Genomic DNA, 15,739 nt, shown 5'->3' with positions numbered 1-15,739 from the left:
GGATCCCCACCCTGGAAAACATATAAAACAATTCCCGTGCAATTGTCTTAGACGCAATGTTTCTTAGGGGTACAGCCTCAGGATAGCGGGTCGCGTAGTCCAACACAACTAGAATGTACTGGTGTCCCCTAGCCGACTTTACAATGGGACCCACCAAGTCCATTGCGATCCGGTCAAAAGGTACCTCTATGATGGGGAGTGGGACCAAAGGACTGCGAAAATGCGACACTGGAGCGCTAAGCTGACATGTGGGGCACGACTCACAGTATTTTTTTATGTCAGCATAAATCGCAGGCCAATAAAACCTCTGGAGGACTCTCTCCTGTGTTTTATCTGTCCCCAAGTGGCCCCCAAGGACATGATTATGGGCCATGTCGAGCACCTGACGCCGGTACGACTTAGGCACCAGAAGCTGTTCCACAACCTTATCATTAATCCTAGTGACTCTATATAAGAGATCATTAGTCATAGAAAAATGTGGAAACTTTTTCTCAGCTTCTGGCTCCTGAGGTACCCCATTCATAACAGTGACCTGCTCTCTAGCATTTTTGAGAGTGGGGTCCTGTAATTGTGCAGTACCAAAATTATCCCTAGACACCTCTAAGTCTGGAACAGTTTGCGCAGTGGGAGGAGCCTCTTCCTCACCAGCCAGGACCTGCAAAGGAAAAGCATCATATCCCTTCTGTACATTTTTATCATTTACCGTGGGTAATGCAATAGACTTAGGGGTCTCCTCACTCCTTTCAGGGGATTGTTGTTTTCCCCATAGAGCCCAGAACAAAGGAAAATAACGCCCCAATATCACATTATGCATAAGGTTTTTAACCACACCCACTTCATATTGTACCGTGCCTAGTTCAGTCCCGACATTAGCCAGTATTATAGGGTAAACCTTTGTATCACCATGTATGCATACCACACTCATATGTCTTTTTGGCACAAAGTCCCCAGCCACCAGGCTGGCATGCACCAGGGTGACAAGGCTTCCTGAGTCCAGCAACGCCTTAACAGAAAAGTCATTTACAGTAATGTTGCAGACTTGTGGTTCAGTCTCTAGTCCAGTGACTGCAACAAAAGACGGCTCCGCAAATAGCGACTGACGCCGGCTAGCGTCACACTCCATGGGCTCAGTGGTAAGAGGGCAATGGGCAGACATATGTCCCGTCTCATGGCATCTCCAGCACTGGATAGGGCCTGGTCTCCTTGGCAGGGAGTCCTTTTTAGGGCCACTTAGCCACCGGGGACCATCACCAGTCTTTTGCCCCTGAGTTACCTCCTGAGCGCTCTTCCCTCTATCAGCACCCCTCCACACTCCCCCAATAGATGGAAGTCTCTTACCAGATGATGGCACAGATCTGGCACTCCGGGGAGGTGACGGTGCTGCAGGAACATCACGGAGGTAGTCCTCGGTCGCCTGGAACCTCTCCACAAGGCTGACGAGTTCGTCGGCACTCCTAGGGTCGCCTTGTCCCACCCAGCGTTGTAGATCAGCAGGAAGGGCACGGAGGTAGCGATCCATCACGACCCTCTCTAGGATCTGGGCAGGAGTAGAGGTGTCTGGCTCCAACCACTTTCTTGCCAAATGGATCAGGTCGTACATCTGGGACCTCGCTGACTTGTCCAGACTGTAGCTCCAGTTGCGAACCCTCCGGGCACGAACAGCAGCAGTAACTCCTAGTCGGGCGAGTATCTCTGCTTTTAGCCGAGGATAGTCTTTGACCTCTTGCTCACTGAGGTCATAATAGGCCTTTTGAGGTTCGCCTGTTAAATAGGGCGCAATCACTTCTGCCCACTCAGTGGAGGGTAACTTCTCTCGCTCAGCCACACGCTCAAAGACAGTTAAGTAGGCCTCAACATCGTCATCAGCAGTCATCTTTTGCAGCGCACGCTGCACAGCTCTTCTCACAGACAAAGTCTCTGGCGCGGCTGCTGCCACCAGCTGGGGATTAGCACCTGCAGACGCCTCTTGCTTTGCTATCAGGTGCTCAATAAGTCTCTGTTGTTGAGCCACCGCTTGTTCATGGCGCAGGTTAGCGTCTGTTAGAGCCTGTTCATGGCGCAGGTTAGCATCTGTTAGAGCCTGTTGTTGCAGCCTATTAGCCTGCTCATGGCGAAGGTTAGCGGCCTCCTGATCCTGTTTAGCGGCTGCCTGAGCCTGTTGTTGTGCGGCCAATGCCTGTTGTTGTTGCAAACTCACTTGCATTAACTGCTTCATCATCTCCTCCATGTTGCTTGTCTGTTTTTGGAGTGAAGCAGCAGCCTTCACCCAGGACATAAGCAGCTGTAGCCAAGTCGATGCACACCGTTGCCCCTAGCAACCGATTTGCCCGCTCCGCAGCACCAATTGTAGGGATCTTCCCGGGGGATGGTGTGTTAGGACACAGTTCAGGCAGCAAACTTGGACTTAGAAACAGCTTTGGTGTTTATTTGTAGCATAAACAGTCCAGCAACATAAATACAGCAACCCCGTGCATTGATAATAAAACAAAACAAAAAGGTCTTGCCCGTCTGGGCACTTACTAACACAGGTCACCTAACTGTCACTTCCATAGGCGGTATCGTGGAGTGTGAACAGGCCCCAGCAGTGATAGAACTCCTTGCTCCCAGGAAACACAGCATGCAGGCTGTTCACCCTGGCTGAGAGCAAGGACCTGTACACTGAGCACACCTTTTGCCTTCTCAGGCTGATTGGGATCAGAGCTCACCTGATCCCAAAACCCACACTGGATCGAGGGGGAGGGAATGGCAAGTCCCACTACCAAAACCTACCTGCCATTCCATGTAAGTCCAGGCCCGGCAATAATAAATAATAGCTCAGCAGCATAACACTGCTGAGCACAGATGCCTCCTGGACTCACCATCTCACACTATGTATCAACCTGGGTGAGATGTACATCCCCTCGAGCACTTTACCAGTGACATGTCCACAATACACACACACACATAGTAACTTGAATTGAGAGCATTTTGCAAAAAGAGCTCACAATTTTTCTAAATTGTAACTAGGTTTAAGAGCATTGCTTTGGTTTAAGAGCTCCCTGTTTTGGGTGGGAGGGTGTGTGGGGGAGGGGCATGGTCTGAGTAGTGGGGTCTACAGCACTGTACTCTGACCCAGGCAGTCTCTGTCACTGTCCTCCTGCACAGCTCTGTTATTCCCACTTCCAGACTGGTCCATGCTAAAAAAAAATACCCCCCTTCCCTATTGCAGTTATGTGACCACACAGACCTCTGACAGTCCTGGCACAGTTCCGGAACGAAATATATATATGCATATGTCTGTCTATCTCAGATCTATCACCCACAAGAAAGGTCTTGAGGGAGCCATTTGGTAGCAAGGATTACTGCTAGGCTGATTGTAATGTCACTGCAGATAGCAATCTGGGTGACTAAGTATTCTTTATAGGATTCCCCGCTGGTTGTTTTTGCAGACATTTTCAAATAGAAAAAAAAAAAAAAAAAAGTAACAAACGTGAGAAAGAGATGGAAGAGAAGTTTGGATATTTACCTGAGTAGAACGTCTTGACTGCCTCATGAGCCGAGAGCGAGCCTTTCTTTGGGACTCTGATTCTTCATCACGGACAGGTGTTTGATACGACCTGATAAATGAGTGTAATTAAACAGCTTCTTAGTGCACAGTGAAAGGTCTTAAGTCAACAATATCTTGTGTATAGTATTTAGTATGTGGAAGAAACCACTACCCCACTTTCACCCCTACGAGACATTGCTAGGATTATTGCCAACACTGGAAAGAAATGGGGGCATGGTTTCAGCCTCATTTAGAAGGTAAATGCGAAGAAGCTTTTTAAAGCAGATACGAGAACATCTGGCTGATGTGGGTCCTACTCTCAGCTGCCGGGAGACAAAGTGGCCAGCCAACCATTTCCCCTGAAGCCATTACGGTAAATTAGTTTACAGGACATGAGTCCCTTGAACAGCACCCCTCCCATTCTTGCTGGGGGGGGGGGGGGGGGGGGTCTCAAGCAATAGGATGAATATAGCAAAGTTATCGTCAACATTCACACTTAGGGCCCTATTACACGTGACGATTATTGTGCGTTGCATCAGTCGAATTTAAAAGATAATCATTCTGTGTAACTGCAGGCAACGATTAAAAATCATTTGTGAGTCGTTGATCTACATCTGAACCTAAAATCATTGGTAATTGTTTGCTAATCGTTCGCTATAATTCCACATTTGTTTACTAATCGTTCCGTGTAATTGCACATTGTTCATTGTTTTGCTAGGATCAGATGGAGTAACCATCTTAGTAACGATCTCAGTAATGATCGTAACTATCGTTCTGTGTAATATGGTGAGTGATTTCAGGTTAGCGATTAACAATAAACAATCGCAAACGAGATTGTTTGTCGTTAAAAAAGTCTAATAGGACTCTTAGAAGCATTTTGCAATGCGAAATCAAAGCTCATGGCTGAGCCCATAAACTAACAATGTAATGTACCAGGTCATCCATTGTACAAGAGTGCAATGCCCGATTATGAGCCAGCAGTGATCATCACAGGTAATGTAAACCCCCAAGAAGTGAGAAGGATATAGGAAAAGTAGGACATGCAGGTGAGAAGTGCCTTACCTTCGCTTGTCTTTGGGATCAGTAATGGAGCTTGTGCTGGAGGACGAGGTGGAAGAAGTGGCAGTCATGCTGGACAAAGTGTTTGTGTGCATTTGTGTGGTGGGAACCATGTCAAGTTTCATCTGTAGTCCACCTTCTAAGTCTCTATCAAGATGATTGAAGTAAAGATTTTTTTCCTAACCATTATAAAAAGCTAATTTCCAAGACTTTAAAGTCTATAATCAAACTTCAAAAACTAAGTTAGTACAGCTTGATACAATGATATGGTTTGTGGGTTAGATTAGTGGAAAACAGGACAGAAAGAATGATTAAGTGCATTGTGGATTAGAGAACAGGTTGGTGACATGAGGTTATGGTGGTGACTACCATAGACTGGGGTTCATATCAGCAATACTCACTCTTTCTTTGTATCTGGCAGATTGTCTGACTCTGGTAGGCTGAATATCCTCCTTGTTGGTGTTGGAGGAATACGAGCCATACGTGGCTCTTTGTTCTAGGATAGAGGGGGGAAAAGTTAAGTAAATCAAAGGCTTTTGCTTATAGATTTTCATTTGAAGTAGCAAAGAAACCAGGAGACAATAGGGTTTAGTGTGTAGAATACAACAAGCCACACAATCACCTGAGTCAAGGATTCAGGATAGTTTTCTAGTATATGTTTTACACATTGTTGTATCTACATTAGATTGTTTTTGAATGTACATAGGGTTTATCAGAAGTAACAGTTAATATGGTTATTATAGGACTGATCAGCACGTGTGGATAGTAATTAATGGTGTATATCTTTGCACACTCAACATACTGTTATTTTGAGATTATTGTATGATCGCTCACAAACAGGTACTATAAGTGTATATTTTACTTGTCCAAATCCTCACAGAACATCTGTAGCTTCTCCTCTACATGTGCATTTCCCATGATTAAGATTAAATATTTAATTTATTAAGGCAGTCTTACAGAATGTTTAAAAAAAATAAAAATAAAAAATAAATAAAAAAAAAAAACTGTTAGGGCACATTCACACTATGGAATCAGCGTGGAAATTCTGTGCGGAACCTGCGCAGACTCTGTGCCGAATCCTGCCTTCTATCTGTTTGAATGGGAGGGGATCGTGCGATTCCGTAGTGTCCATTGAAACTCTGCCACTAAAGAGATGGATTATCCCTGACTGGGGGTATTAGCTATACCCAGCCACAGGGGCATGTAAAGCAGCTAAACTGCAACACCATGTCATTTTCTGGAAAATTAATATTTATAGGCAGCTATAAATGGGCAAGGTCACTTAAAACAAAAAAAAAAAACCATATATAAACAATTTTCAACGTGTCTTTAGAACATAAGTAAAAGAAGTTAACTTTTTTTTAAACAGTACACAGTTACAAAGGTTATACTATTAATTGAACATTGTTATAAATATTGTATCTTGAGACCAAATATCTATGGAAACTTGTATATGGTTCTGAGGCCTCTAAAATATCACCCAAAAAAAAAAAAATTTTAAGTAAAGGAGAATAAGCAGATAACTAATATGGGTAAAGTAAGTCCTTACAAACAAACAGTCAGAAAGATCTACTGGAGACAGTTAGTTACTTTCTATGTAGAGATTCAGAGTGTTCCTAGGGTCCTGTACAGCTCACGCAGGGTCCCAGAATAAAATAAAACCGTCACCTGGTGCCCAAAGGAGCAACTCATTCTGGCACAGGTAAAGAGCAGCACAGGACATGTAGTATCATATTGTACAGTAGAGGAGATACTAGACAGCCACTGTCTGTACATGGTTACTTTTATTGGTTGATCATCTAGTTATTCACATGTGTCGCAGATTCTAACTGTGGCATTGTATGTGGAGTCTGGTCTCAAGTTACAATAGTCCAGAAAGAACTTGAAAGAACGTTGAAAGGCCAAAGTTAAGGAAGCATAGTACTGTTGAAAACGTACTGTAGCTAATTCCTAGGTTGTCGGGTTATGCTGGTCTTATTGCCAGGGTAATAAACATTAATGAACACCTTTATTCACCTTGTATAGCTATCTGGTATCTGAGCAATACGTCTAGTTCTGTAGCAAGTTATGTTATTAGGCTGAGAATTCATTCACATAAAATCTGGGTCTCCCTTGTGTACAGGGAACTCATCAACCTTCAAAGGGTAGGAAGCCAGTAATTATATATGAATTACAGTGCAGTATACAGTACAACCAATACACATGGCACTTCTATTACGAGTCACATTTCTAAAAGCAAGCTTTGTTTCTTGAAGCTGCAGCTACTACTTCTATACTACATCCAGCCATTTGTATGACCCTACCACTGAGGCTTGTAAACTCTTATCCAGCTGACTGCACAATGGTTTACTGTTTGTGGAGACGCTGCTGCTCACTGCGACTGCTTCAAGATTTCTTTTCCACTTCTGAAGGATCTCCCAAATGTCTGGCTTCTGAGACAGCACAACAAAGAAGGTCTATGTAACAAAGCATTGAACAGCAACTAGAAATAGTGACCCCACTTAACAAATGTGAGCTTTTAAAAGAGAACCTGTCATCACTTTCATTCTGCCTGACGCACAAGTCATTGGGGAGGTGGCCAGCGGTTTCTCCCGACCAGCCTTGATCAACAGATCGCAACATTTATCAAGGCTGATGGCACAGGGAGGTGAGAGGAAGGAGCTAGGAACAAGCCCGAAGACTGCTGGCTCAGGTCGCATAAAAGACAAGGGCCCTTTAAGACTAAAGACATACACACAATTGTCTAGTAATCATTTTTTCCTTGAGATATCTATCTATGTTAATCCTTTCTATCCAAATAAAAAAAAAAAAAAAAAAGTGTTCCTCAGGCTTAGAAAAAGATGGCTGTGTTTTTTTTTTGTTTTTTTTTTTTAACAACAAACAGCAGCATCCTTGTGTTCAGTTTAGTTGTGGATTTGCAGCGCCACACACACAACTTAAGAAGGTGTGAAGCTGCTTTTGCAAAATAGCTGTGCTTTTTAAATCATGGATAAGCCCTAATGTCTAAGGCAACCTGTACTCAAAACCTAAAATTTAATATATTTTCTGGGGGGGAAAAAAAAAAAAAAAATGTACTGCATGGCTGTGTCCGTATAGTAATGCAGATATTTAAACTGCTGAGAGCTCCCAGCATAATGAAGAATCATGCCACCAGGAGCTCTGGTTCGCAGAATACTGTGTCTGCGCAGACATACATTGCGGACGTGTATTTTTTCATTGATTCTGGATCCTACTTATTGCCTATGAAATCGATTTATGTTTAGCCTTTGTTAATACCTTTTTAAATCATATGTTTAATTTTGTCCACGTTAAAAGAAAACCAGAATCTTTTTAGAGGTCAGTTTCCTCAGGTTCTGTATCAAGTCAGACAAAGTAACTAGTAACTATATACAAGTATGAAAAACTTACTGTATGAGCATCCTACGACAGCACTTGCCATACATCAGCTTCCTGAAATAATGTTAGATACTGGGACTATCTGCCCTTACATGTAAACCAGATATTTATTCCATCACAAAACATCTTTTTTCTCATCCAAATAATGTAGTTAATAATGGTAGCTTCTTCTAACTGTAGGGTAACATCAATAGACAGAGGAGACTGAACATTTGCAAGTTACATTTTTAGTGAACTCCAAGGCCTCAACCACATGTTTTTCCTGTGTGTACATCGGGATGCTAATTTATAAGTAGAAAGAGAACTTTATTTTTAATGGGTCATCTAAACCCAGTGAGGCAGCTGATCCGCCCCCCACAATGGGTCAATTTTTTAAAGGACGACATATGGATGCATTATCTGTGTGCGGTTAGTATTTACTGATACATTGCCTGGCAAGCAATAAGCAGGCTCCTCCCAGCGGCCATTTATTACTCCTAATGCAAAACGGATGCATCACTGGTGGGAGGGTCCACCAGAACTGGTGGATACATACCGGAGGGATTGCAGCAAACTGGTGTGAAATTGTGTTTTCGGCATTGCCTTCTGTGGAGTGGTGAGAAACCACCAGTCACCAATTGTAAGTTCTAGTCTGAAAGGATTGGAGTGTATTCACATTTTAGGACGGTACCGCTGCTTCGCCTCTGGGCAGGATTTCTCCTATTCATCACTAGTCTAAACAGAGCACATGTGCCTTAACAATTCTAAGCAACACAAGTGATGAATAGGCGAAATCCTGCCCGGGCGCATTCCTAATGATAAGGAGGGAGGGGAGAAAGAAAGGAGAGTAGTCACAGACTTAGGGCACAGACACCGTAGGCTACACCACATTAACTAGTCTGCTGTAGATTAAAAGATAATTTTTGACCCTAACCAAGGCACAAGGCGTATTTTAAGAGACTCTTTCTGGGAAGGACTTACTCAAATTTACGAGACCAGCGGTTTATTTGGGGGGGATTCAATACAGTGTCGCTTTAAGACACCACAAAGGCCACATGTGTATACAAAGACCTACATACACCTTTAAATAGTATCTGCTCTCACTTTGCTCATCAACAGAATAAAATGAATGAGCTGCTCACCCTCTCCTGGGTGTCCAGTCGGGGGCTGGAAGCAGAGCGCTTGATTCCCGTCGCTTTGAAGCTATTGTCCTCTATTCTGGCATCCTGCAGAGCCCCGAAGCTGCCAGTTTTCCGTAAGCCTGCCCTCAAGTTGGAAAAGGAAAGCTGGCATTTCTCTGTGATGCTGCTTGGTGCCCCAGAGAACTATAGATATGAAGAAGGGTATGTATGGGGATTTGTGATGGATACATCTCCATTACAAAAAAAATAAATCACTTCCGGCATATAGAGAGACAAGAACTGATGCACCAGCTGCCATATTATACCGACTAAAATATTATTTTTTTATAATATAAATATATATATATATATATATATATATATATATATATATATAAAACAATAAAAAAAACTTAAAGAAAGGAAGTATGGCCATCATCTTTTAAACCTATAAGTGGATGTATATAAAGGGATAGTGAATTTTAGGGTAAAGTAGCTCAAGCACTACAATAAAATAAATGCTGGAATAGATGAGCAATGCAGTCCTGTTTAAAAAAAAAAAAAAAAAAACACAAAACAACTTAATTTGAAAATATTTCCCAAAAAGAGAATGACAATGACTCACTATGCAAATAAAACATTTTTTTGTTATATTAAATGCTCACAGAATAAGTTATTGGGGTGATAAATCATTTGTGGAAATTAAATGGATTCCGCCATGATAGCCTTCCTCAGTAAAAATTGTGGGAGCCTATGACTGCCCCCTCCAGTGTGTTTCCATAATCTCTATTGATTACAGTAGACCTTGATTCAGATCGTATCATTAAGCATATAGTGACCCATAATGTTTGACCCAACATGAAAATCTACACTGAGAAACCCCTTTTTTCATGAACAGTACTGTCGCACCATCCAGGATCCTTATACAACACTAATAAGGCTATGGACAGAGGTAATTAAAAAGGTATGGAACTGGAGCCACTACACCTCTGAATTATCACTTGTGACTGCAGTAGGCAAGCAGGGCCGGCCTTTGGGGTGTGCGACCTGTGCGCTTGCACAGGGCGCCTCACCCCCGGCCAGCTAGGGGGCGCTCCGGCAGAGAGCTGCACAGCACATCTAACTACAAATAAAAGTTAGATGTGCTGTGTGTCTGCCGGAGCGCCCTCCCCCCGCCAGGCTTAGACCCCAGAGGCTCCATCGTGTGCTATTGTCAGGCAGCTTTTCTGCACACAGGATCCAGAGGCTGGTTCTCCCTGACACTGTACTTCAGGAGAAGCGGGACGCTGCACAATGTGTCAGGAGCTGCTGCTCAGCTGCTGACCTCCTCACCTAGCTGTCCGGGCAGCAGATAAAATATAGCAGCATCTCTGTGTGTGCTGATAAGACCTATAGCTGCCGGTGCACAAGTTACAGAGGTTCAGAGGTTATTCAGCCCTTCCCGTCTGCTGCCTGGTGATGGTCCCAGGCTCCCAGTCAGGAGGCAAAGGCCCAAGAGATCCAGCCAGGTATGGTGGGTGACTGTAGTAGGAGAACTGAAGTGTGACTGTGCATGCAGGGTAGATATTGGTGTATATGTATGAATGTGTGCATGCAAGGTGGATATTGGTGTATATGTGTGACTGTGTGCATGCAAGGTGGATATTGGTGTATATGTGTTTGAATGTGTGCATGCAAGGTGGATATTGGTGTATATGTGTGTCTGTGTCCATGCAGGGTGGATAGTGGTGTATATGTGTTTGAATGTGTGCATGCAAGGTGGATATTGGTGTATATGTGTGTCTGTGTCCATGCAGGGTGGATAGTGGTGTATATGTGTTTGAATGTGTGCATGCAAGGTGGATATTGGTGTATATGTGTGTCTGTGCCCATGCAGGGTGGATAGTGGTGTATGTGTGTGTCTGTGCCCATGCAGGGTGGATAGTGGTGTATATGTGTGTCTGTGCCAATGCATGGTGAATAGTGGTGTATATGTGTGTGACTGTGGATGCAGGGTGGATAGTGGTGTATATATGTGTGAGTCTGACTGATGTGCACACCATTAACCTGAAAGAGGCCAAGGGTATACTGAAAAAATATACTTTCAATAGCATTAGTATACTTTCTTAGCCCCTTAAAGGGGTTATGCGCGATTTGCACACTTTTTACATCATGCTGTCATATAAGAAACCATAACAGCGTACATGAAACATAGAAAACATAAGATCTTACTTCTATGCGCTCCTCCCGTGTCCCAGTGCGGTTTCGCTGTTGTCTCCCACTGTCCCACATCCGAAACAAGATTGTCTTGGGAGTGACAGCCTGCTCAGCCAATCTTTGACTGAGATGGAAAAGTCCCACGGCCATTGATTGGCTGAGTGGGCTGTCACTCAGCGAGATGAACTGGGAAGTAATGTCGGCTAAAGACACCAGCGACACCGCATCAGGACACGAGAGGAGCGCAGAGAAGTAAGCATATGATGTTATGTTTTCTTATATGACCAGTTTCACTTTGTAAAATCCTCCATAGGGCCTTCCTGGGAATCCAGGAAACCTGTTATGAATAGCTGGGCTAACATATTAATCTGTGTGTACCCTACTTTAAGGCAGGAGGGTATGTTTTGGTTATGGGGCCCAAGCCCATTTTTTGCACAGGGGCCCACTGCAGTCTGTGTCCGCCCCTGGCTGGGGGTGGTAGTTGTGTGGGGAGCTGGGGGTGGTAGTTGTATGAATGGCTGGGAGGGGGGGGAAGGTGATTGGTGTTGTCTGGCGGGAGTGGGCGGCTGAAGGAGCTTTATATTACCTTAAGGGGGGGGGGGGGGGCACCAAAAAAAGGTTTCGCACAGGGTGCCATTTACCCTAAGGCCAGCCCTGTAGGCAAGCATACATAGGTAGCTGTGCCAATCTGGAGAAACACATTTAAAAAGCATGCTTGCATGCATCAATGTTGAACTTCAAAAAATAAGTTATTAGTAAAAAATAAAGTTCTGCCAGTGAAACCCCAGCCTACCCTGACATGCTAGAGCAGACAATGCAGCACACTGAAAGCAAAAGTAAGCGGTTGCAGATCACATAATTTAAAAAGGAGTTGTTTGCTCTCCTGACTGTTTTGCTCTATAAGATACTTATAATTCCTATGAAAGTACAAGTCGGATGCAACAGGCCATTACCATTCTTTGTTCCTACAACATGATGCTGTCCGTGCAGACGTCAGACACATCCCATTGGTAATGGAGAGAATAACGCCCAATTGTTGATTTATTCTTACATATCCAGAAGGAATAATAAAAGAAAAGGCCCACAGCAGCATTTTAAGAAAAGATGCCCCATGCAATATACTGGTGTATACTAAAGCAGACAGGTCAGGAGAGATCAGCTCCTTCTTATACCCCTCTTATAGCTGTATACATCAGCTCACACATGCAATAAGTGATATTGATAACTGGCAATAAAGCATGTAACATTTATAAGTAATACATATAGAAAAAAGACTGATTATTATTATATTCAGTACCTGGATATAATAAGACACACAGTTCCATATATCACAAAGTGTTAGGCCTTATTCAAACGACCCGTAACTTACGGATCCGCATTTCCGTATCAGAGTTAGTGCACATTGATGTCTATTGGGTTATTCACACTATCAGTAGATAAAACGGATGAAAATCAATGGCGAAAAAAAAAGGACATGTCCTAGTGCGGACCCAGATTTTTTTTTTACGGATCCTCTCATTAAAATCAATTGTTTACGGATTGCAACATGTTTGGCATCCGTATTCCCGTAAAAAAAAAACGGATGACTCATAGGTCACAAGGTTCTGTTTCTAAGCAACCATCATGTGATCATGTGACTTATTTTAGGGGTTGGGCAAACTGGTGCTATTTTTTTTAACCTACTCAACTTTATTAACTTGTATAAAGCAGTCAGTAGTAAAAACAGATTTACGGAAATACGGATGCAATATGGATGTACTACGAATGTCCAATCCGTAATTTTTGGCGGGTTATTTCAGGACTAGAAAATATTACTGAACGTGTGAATAAGGCCTTAGTCAGCTTTCAGCCAGCATTATGGTCAGGTATTGGTACCTGGAATCTACCATGAGGGGAACATGTTGGTGAACATACACAAAAGCAGAACAAGTGTTTACAAATGGATTTGGGCTAAATGATGATATAATCTATGCTTAAAACTGCAAATGATCAGATAAAAAAAAAAAAAAAAGGAAGCCCCCCCCCCCCCCGACACCACCAGTAATGCACACAATAGTCCTGCTGCTTAAATGAGCTGTACAAGGGTAAAGAAAATCTTTAGCCAACCTTAATGTTTGGAAGGTTATTTTAAGAATTTGAATTATATTGCTAACAAAGGAGTTTTTTCTGAAAGATTTATTGCTGTATTATCCAATGCAGATCAGAGGGGTGCAGATCCCTAATGGTCAGCTGTGTACTAAAGCTGTGGCACCACCATATCCAGTGAAATAAAGCAGGAAGCAGACAGGTAGGAGTTAGAATGACAGCTCTACTGTTCTCTTAAAAAGGGCAGACAACATGGCTGAAGCAGTGTTACATTCTAAGAGCCATAGCAGACAGCCAGATTAGCAGGGTAAGCGAGCCCCAACTTGCTAGATTGGAGCACTCTTACAGAGCCTATTATACAGTAGGATAATCGTGATGTTCATGCAGTCGTTGCTTTATATAGAAAATAATAAAGATTATACTTACTTGCCAATGCTCCCCTTCTGCCTTTTCCCCTCTGGTCACAGCCATCACTTCTGAAGCAGTCTCTGCGGTGACGCTGTCCCCTCTTGGTCAGTGATTGGCTGAGCGTCCTCTCACTTAAGAGACTGCTTAAGAAGCGGAAAAGGCAGCAGGATACGGGACAAGCATGGACAGGCAAATATAACCTTTATTATCTTGTAAAGACCTTTTAACACCCATCGGCTGCACATCTCTATTACACATAGTGATGCACGGCCAGCAGCCTATGATTTTGAAACATGTTGAAAGACCACGATCAGCTGATGATTCCTAGGCTGATCATTGTCTTTATTACATGGAGCGATATCTGCCCAAATAGTTCACAGCATCGTTTGTGCGGCCATGTAAATATATTGCTATCAGCCACACATCCCTAGCAGGCATTTTCCCTTTCCTGATGGTGGACATTTCACACGGGAAGTGTCAGTGTCGTTATAACTTTCAAAACCTAGAACAGTACATGTTTTATAAAGCAAGTCTGCCAGGTCATCTGGGTGCTCACACAGAAGGCAGTCATGTAATTGATGGACACATTGAACAGTGATTGGTCAACCCACCAATGGGCCTCAAGGGGGCGAGGCCAGCGGTGGCGTTGTGGGCGGGACTATGTGGTGCTAATGCACCACACTGTCATCAGCCACACTGTCATCAGCCAGTGTTTTTCTTAAATATTAAAAGATAACAATATTGGATGATCGTTGCTAGTGTCGAGCGAACCTGCCAAAATGTTCCAGTTCTGCAACGTTATTTGAACCACAATGGTGAGCATTTCATGCCCCGCGGCTGCAGACGTTAGATGCCGCCCTAGGGCTGCCAAGAGCAATATCTTCCTAAACAGGCCGGATTTGTCAGATAATCGCTCCGTATAATAGGGCCCATAGTATGAGACAGTCACATACCTACTGACCAAGTGTATGACAACAATATATTTCCAGGAGGAACAATGGAACAGCAAATGGCGAGGTCTAAGACAAGAAGCTTCATAACTCTTATTTAGGCTGCGTAAAATCCGCTGCGAGTTTTACAGATTTTCATTCTGCTGCAATAATGTAGTAACCTCCATAACTAATTAGCTGCTGGTTAAAATAATAATCAATACATGCTTACCTGCCCATGCTTACTCGTCACTTTCCTGCTTGAGTCTCCGTGTTCTGGCTCAATGACTGCCCGCACAGCCAATTGCTGGCTGCGGCGGGACAGCGCACTCAGGGACCCAGAAACTCAAGCAGGAGTACGATGAGGAAGCGTAGGAAGGGCTGTTTATTATTTTAACCTGCAGCTAATTAGTTAAACAAGGTGATAACTAAATGCAGGGCCAGCGTTAAAAGCAATAATGGTACAGAATTTTGCAGCACTTTGGAAACTTGAAATCAGCTGCAAACTCGCTACGTGTGGACACACCCTTAATGGGCACTACAAATATTTAGTCACATGTCAGGGAAAGCCAACTGGTTTACTTTAACTTCCAGAAGCAACAGAAAAATATTTGAGTAACAATAGAAGTTTTATAGCAACCTTTTACTTTTTATCTTCTATAACTAAGTAACAGAGGAAAGAAATGAGGGGATAAAGATAAAAAACAAAACCGATAAGACAACACAAAACCAAAAATGAACACGCACAAGCATTACAAACAAGACAAATGTTGCTCACCGCAGCCTTTTGGCCTCTTTGGGGCACCAGAATGATGCCGGTTTTGCGCAAGCTCTGACGCCACATGGAGGGACCTATTGGTCCAGCAAGGGGCAAAATGGGAGTGACAAAGGTGAGAAGGGGCTGGCGGGATGTAAGGAGACACACAAGCAGGCACACAGACAATCACACAGTAAGAGGGAGCAAGTAGGAAAGCCAGGGGAATGGAGAGGAAAATTAATAAAGGCAAATTAAAATCAGCAGAAGTATAAGGAAAAAAAAG

The 15,739-nt window shown here is 43.3% G+C and overlaps 1 protein-coding gene across 4 annotated transcripts in view; it reads right to left on the bottom strand.

The window, feature by feature from the left end:
* PPP1R12C (protein phosphatase 1 regulatory subunit 12C) overlaps nt 1–15,739 on the bottom strand; it is a 91,283-nt gene that overhangs the window by 27,352 nt on the left and 48,192 nt on the right. For 2 of the 4 annotated variants that reach the window (XM_069948510.1, XM_069948511.1), the window contains exons 10-13: nt 9,103–9,285; nt 4,987–5,081; nt 4,589–4,732; nt 3,506–3,596 (exon numbers count right to left, since the gene is read on the bottom strand). In XM_069948510.1, coding sequence (XP_069804611.1) covers nt 3,506–3,596; nt 4,589–4,732; nt 4,987–5,081; nt 9,103–9,285 — 513 coding nt within the window. The remainder of the gene's footprint in view (nt 1–3,505; nt 3,597–4,588; nt 4,733–4,986; nt 5,082–9,102; nt 9,286–15,739) is intronic. The other 2 variants (XM_069948512.1, XM_069948513.1) reach the window with 2 other exon arrangements.

Source organism: Dendropsophus ebraccatus, chromosome 12 (genome assembly GCF_027789765.1).
Source record: "Dendropsophus ebraccatus isolate aDenEbr1 chromosome 12, aDenEbr1.pat, whole genome shotgun sequence".
Lineage (NCBI taxonomy): Eukaryota > Metazoa > Chordata > Amphibia > Anura > Hylidae > Dendropsophus > Dendropsophus ebraccatus.
This window is presented reverse-complemented; position numbering and strand designations above follow the sequence as displayed.